Raw genomic sequence first — 5,718 nt, forward strand, 5'->3', positions numbered from 1 at the left:
GTGGCTGTAAAGGCTTTTCTCGAGGCGCACAACAAGCAGCCCACCCTTGTGCTAATTGACCAAGACCCGGCCCTGCGACAAGCCGTCGCTGCTGTGTTCGATCGATCTCTTCATCGCTTGTGCATGTGGCATATCATGAAGAAATTACTTTCCAAGGTGAAACTATTGCCCTTCACGTCTTTTTATATATTTTAAATGTGACATGTTTTTTTTGGCTAAATTGTTATTTTTTCTATTTTTTTTTCTTTTGTCATGTTTTTTTTATTTTTTCTTCATTGTTTTATTATCTATATTGCAGGCGAGGTCGCACATAACTCTGAATTCAGGGCTGCCATACATAAACTTGTATGGAACATTTATATTAAACCGGAGACATTCGAGAGGGGGTGGGGAAAGCTGCTAGAGAAGTATAGGCTCGAAGATCATGAGTGGTTGAGAGACATGTACAACATTAAGGAGCTATGGGCCCCAACGTATTTCAGAAAAATCCCAATGTCCTGTTTGATGAAGACTACCTCCCAATGCGAGAGTTCGAACTCCGTGTTTAAGGTGAACTCCTCCTGGGCGAACACCCTTGTTCAGTTTTTTTGTGTTACGACTTCACACTGGACTCCCAACGATACAAGAAAAGGGTTGTGGACTTCAAGGCAGATGATTGCGCACACGAGTTGAAGACTGGTCTGGAGATAGAAAAGCACTGCGCGTTATCGTATTCCCCGGCCATTTTCGTGGAGGTTCGCAAAGAGATTCTGAAGGGCCTTTTAAACTGTTACACCACTGGTGTTGAAGAAGTCGATGGCATAAAGATATATACTGTTACGCATTTGGACAAGCGTTCTGATGTCGTCAATGATTTCACGGTAATGTTCCCTGCATGTTTTATTTTTTTTCCACCATGTCTTTTAGTAAACTGTTTTTTTTTAACACGGGCGTGTGTTTCAACACAGTGCAGGTTAAAGTCGACCCAGTGGAGGACACTACAACATGCTCCTGTAACTTGTGATGCCGTATCGGATATCTATGCAGGCATATTTTCTGCGTCTTCCGGCAAACAAAGGTGGACGAAATACCAGATAAGTATGTGGTTAGTCGTTGGGGACGTCACGTGTTGCCGAAGTCTGCTTTCCGTGTTGAATACAGGTATGGGGTAGATATGTCTCCGGTCGCGTTGACCAGGAACAACCTAGTGGATTGTTTCTCTGAAGCGTTAGAGGCTGTGGTGGGCGACCGGGCAGCAATGGAGGATTTCATTGAGAAAATCAAGCGTTGGAGGAAAGAACTGACTGATGCTCGCCGTGGAAAACAATCGCTGAGGCGACAGAAACTCAGGTTATGGCTGATACGCTTGGAGTGGTTGTGCAAGGTGAGAGTAGCACCCCCATTTGCTGTTCAAACCCTCAAGGCGTATGCAATAAGGGATGCGACACCAACAAACGTCTAATTGGGCCAGTGGAGAGGGCTGTCCAGAATCACCAGAAGCCCCAGCGCTTATGGAGAACTTGCAACTGGTTTGTAACCAGGCATGACTCGCGTAAAGCAGAAGAATGCAGAACCTTAGAACCTGGGTCTGAATGGGGTTGTGTGACGGGGATGGCGTTTTTTAGATTGGTGCTGATCTTATGAAATGGTGGTGCACGCCGGGTTGACGTGTATTTGGTGGCAAATATGGTTGTGTTTGGACAAGGTAATAGTTTTTTCGTATATTATATCTCTATCTTTTGGTACAAAAACTATATGTGTAAAGTGACCCCCCCCTTTTTTGTGGTATGTGTAATAGTACTTTGTTTTTGTTTTTGCTACCCCCTGGTGAATGAATGTTATGTTTGGCTGCTCTCGGTTTGTCATTTAACCCGCCCCCCCAATCTATTTTACATAATGTTATATTCATATCTGCTGAAGACGTAAAAGTTAGCGGAAATCACCAAACGTAAAACGTGGAAAAGGTAAAAGTTACGGAAAAGGTAAAACATTACGTAAAATTTTCTATCAAGTTTTAATTTAATTTTGTAAAACGTAAAAAGTTTATGTAAAACTGCAAAAGTCTAGGCAAACTGTAAAACGTAAATTTACGTAAACCGCAAAACATTTTTGCGTAAGACGTAAAGGGTGAAACCTAAAGCTTTTTAACGTAAAACGTAAACTTTTCAATGCAAAACGTAAACTTTCCAACGCAAAAACGTAAAACTTGTTAAAATGAAAAACGTTGAAATTATTATGTATAAACGTAAACTTTTTAACGTAAACTGTAAACTTTTAAAATGAAAAACGTTGAAATTTTTTAACGTAAAACGTAAAATTTTTAACGTTAGACTTAAACCTTTTTAAATTTAAAACGTTGAACTTTTGTACGGAAAAACGTAAAAGTTACATAAACTGTAGATCGGGAAAAGTGACACTTTAGGTAAACTGTAAAACGTAAATTTACGTAAACCCCAAAACATTTCGCGTAAGACGTAAAGGGTAAGACGTTAATTTTTTAACATAAAACGAAAACTTTTTTATGTAAGACGTAAACTTTTTCAACGTAAAACGTAAATTTTTTAACCGTAGATTGGGAAACCCTGAAACTTTTTGGTAAACTGTAAAACGTAAATTTACGTAAACCCCAAAACATTTTCGCCTAAGACGTAAATTTTTTAACGTAAAATGTAAACTTTTTTATGTAAGATGTAAACTTTTTCAACGTAAAACGTAAAAACTTTTCCAACGTAAATTTTTTTATGTAAAACGTAAAATTTATAAATTATAAAACGTTGAACGTTTTACGAAAAACGTAAAAGTTACATAAATTGTAGATCGGGAAACGTGAAACTTTGGGTAAACTGTAAAACGAGTTTTACAGTTTTTAACGAAAAAACGTAAACTTTTCTAAAATGCAAAACACTGAACTTTTTACGTAAAACGTAAAAGTTACGTACACTGTAGATCAAGAAACGTGAACTTTAGGTGAAATTTCGTATGCCACGCGACGCGAAACCGTACGCAAAGTAGTATGCCGATTTTTTTCCCCTAAAACGTAAAACGTAGAAAGGTAAATTGTGACGTAAAAATTCCTGACATCATAAAACGGGTGACCCGTATGTTTTTGCATGAAGCCATAAAACTTATATACGGTGAAAAAAACCCCTCCAAAAATAAAACACTTTTAAAAACCAATGAAGTGGTAGGTGTGGCACTAAAAGCAGATGTGTTTTGGGTATTGGACATGGTTGTGGCACTACTTTTCTAGCTTTGTCTTTTTCGAAAAATAGCCATGGTTTTAGAGCCACACAAACAAAAAGTGACATTTTGATACGAAATGATCTCTGCACAAAGGTCAAAGTACATGCAAAAAAATTCAGGAATATGCATGAGTGCATTTGGAGAAAAAAAGGGAGACCTCTTCTTGTCTCCTATTTTGTTTCTTTCCCTATATATAACGTACTTTTCAGGCCAAAAAAAGCAAAAAAATTTAACAAATCCACTAACAGTCTTCAAAACCCAAAGGAAAGAAGATGGCAGATGGCCGGAAAGTGTGACGTCCACGCAAGCCTACGCCCCCAAGGTGAAGTTACAAACCGTAAACAGGTTACATTGTTTTTAGCGGCTCATGTATTTAAGTTTTTTTCTTTTTTTTTTTTTCTAAAAAAACGGTTGTTCTTTTATTCCGATCAGGTTCGTCGCTAAGCCCTCCCAATCAAGCTGCGAAAGACAAAACAGTGCAAGTGTGGGGTCGTGAACAGATGGGGTTGGTGTCTAACCCAGACACTTGTTGGCTCCCTATCCAGCGTGACGGCGGCGGCACAGGGGTGCAAGTTTGGGATCGTCGCCGACTGGATATGAATTCGGACCCAGGTTTCGTTTGGTATCCCAGACAGGCCACATGGACTCCCATGACCCCCTTTCGCCCACCCCCCAGACGCTTTGGTTCACCAACCCCTCAATTCGGTTCACTTCTGCCACCTCCAACTCCCAGGGTCCCGTTACGCAGGTTGTGGGCCACTTCGGGTCCCCCGCCAGCCCGTTTCAGGACGCCACTGTCTGCAGGTGTAAGCGATAGGTCAAAGGGGAGGCAGCCGATGACTCAGGTTTGGGTACCGAAGGCGACAACAGTGGAAGTTACTGACCCTGATCATGGTTGCAAGGGTGCAACAGGTGGTTCAGATGCGCGCGGATTTTCGTTGATACGCATCGTATAGTTGTGCGTGGTGTGTTCCATTTTCAGTGATGTTTTTATTAATGTTCGTTGTACGCGTTGTCTGTTTGTAATCTTTCGTTTTATGATAAAAATGGAACGTAGGTGTTTGTAATGTTTCGTTTTATGAATAAAAATGGAGCGTAAACCGTAAAAGGTAAAGCATTTCATCTAAAACGTTAAAGTTTACGTGGACTGTAAAAACGTAAAGCATTTCATGTAAACGTAAAAACGGTGAACTTTTTACGTAAAACGTAAAAAGTTTTACGTAAAACGTAAAAAGTAAAACGCAAAACGTAAAATGTTTTCGTAGGCTGTAAAACGTAAAACATTTCATGTAAACGGAAAAACGGTGAACTTTTTACGTAAAACGTAAAAAGTTTTACGTAAAAAGTAAAAAGTTTTACGTAAAACTTAAAAGTTCACATAGTCTGTAAAACGCAAGAACATTTGACGTAAACGTAGAATGTTGAACTTTTAACGTAAAACAGATAAACTTACGAAAAAATGTAAAACGTAAAGTTTACGTAAATTGTAAAAAGTTAAACATTTCTGTTACAGTGTAAACACGTAAAAAGTGTTATGTAAAACGTAAAAGTTTGCGTAGGCTATAAAACGCAAAACAGTTCTTATAAACGTAAAACGTGGACCTTTTTTACGTAAATTTATGCAGCATCTAAAAATGTAAAAATGTTAACATAAATGGTAAAATGTAAAAGTTTTTCATGTAAAACGTAAGATGTAAAAAGCTGTACGTAAAGCGTAAAATGTAAAACATAATGCGTAAAATGTTTTACGTAAAAAGTAAAACGTAATGCGTAAATTTTTTTACGTAAAACATAAAAAGTAAAACGTAAAACGTAAAAAGTTAAAAGATTCACGTAAAAAGTTTTACGTGAAACGTAAAAAAGTGAAACATAAAAGATTACGTAGACCGTAAAACGTAAAACATTTCAACGTAAACGTAGAACGTTAAACATTTTACCTAAAACGTAAAGTTTACGTAAATTGTAAAACGTTAAATTTTTCTGCTAAAACGTAAAACGTAAAAAGTTGTACGTAAAACGTAAAAAGTGTTACGTAAAACGTAAAAGTTCACGTAGACTGTAAGAACGTAAAACATTTCTTGTAAACGTAAAACGTTGACCCTTTTACGTAAAGCGGATAAAATTTACGCAGAAACTAAAACGTAAAATGTTAATGTAAATGGTAAAACGTAAAACATTTTCATGTAAAACAACGTAAGATGTAAAAAGTTGTATGGAAAGCGTAAAAAGTTTTATGTAAAACGTAAAATGTTTTCCGTAAAACATAAAAAGTAAAACGTAAAACATAAAAAGTTAAAAGATTAACGTAAAAAAGTTTTACGTGAAACGTAAAAAAGTAAAACATAAAACGTAAAAGATTACATAAACCGTAAAACGTAAAACATTTCATGTAAACGTAAAACGCTGAACCTTTTACTTAAAATGGATAAATGTACGCAAATTGTTAAATGTAAACGTTGAACTTTTTACATAAAACGTAAAAAGTTTTGCGTAATC

At 37.1% G+C, this 5,718-nt stretch overlaps 1 protein-coding gene across 1 annotated transcript; it reads left to right on the top strand.

Annotated features, from left to right (window-relative positions):
• The first annotated feature begins 3,457 nt into the window (after positions 1 to 3,457).
• LOC118479802 lies at positions 3,458 to 4,310 on the top strand. The gene is made up of 2 exons (XM_035974589.1): positions 3,458 to 3,544; positions 3,655 to 4,310. Exons 1-2 carry the CDS (start codon positions 3,502 to 3,504, stop codon positions 4,176 to 4,178), a joined length of 567 nt encoding a protein of 188 aa, XP_035830482.1. The 5' UTR covers positions 3,458 to 3,501; the 3' UTR covers positions 4,179 to 4,310.
• The last annotated feature ends 1,408 nt before the right edge of the window (positions 4,311 to 5,718 follow it).

Source organism: Helianthus annuus, chromosome 6, assembly GCF_002127325.2.
Source record: "Helianthus annuus cultivar XRQ/B chromosome 6, HanXRQr2.0-SUNRISE, whole genome shotgun sequence".
NCBI classification, from domain to species: domain Eukaryota; kingdom Viridiplantae; phylum Streptophyta; class Magnoliopsida; order Asterales; family Asteraceae; genus Helianthus; species Helianthus annuus.

Bases quoted from the DNA above. Each gene is read 5' to 3' on its own strand.
- LOC118479802 (XM_035974589.1), top strand. From the start codon at position 3,502: ATGGCCGGAAAGTGTGACGTCCACGCAAGCCTACGCCCCCAAG. The intron at 3,545-3,654 runs GTGAAGTTACAA...TATTCCGATCAG, and splicing joins CGCAAGCCTACGCCCCCAAG to GTTCGTCGCTAAGCCCTCCC.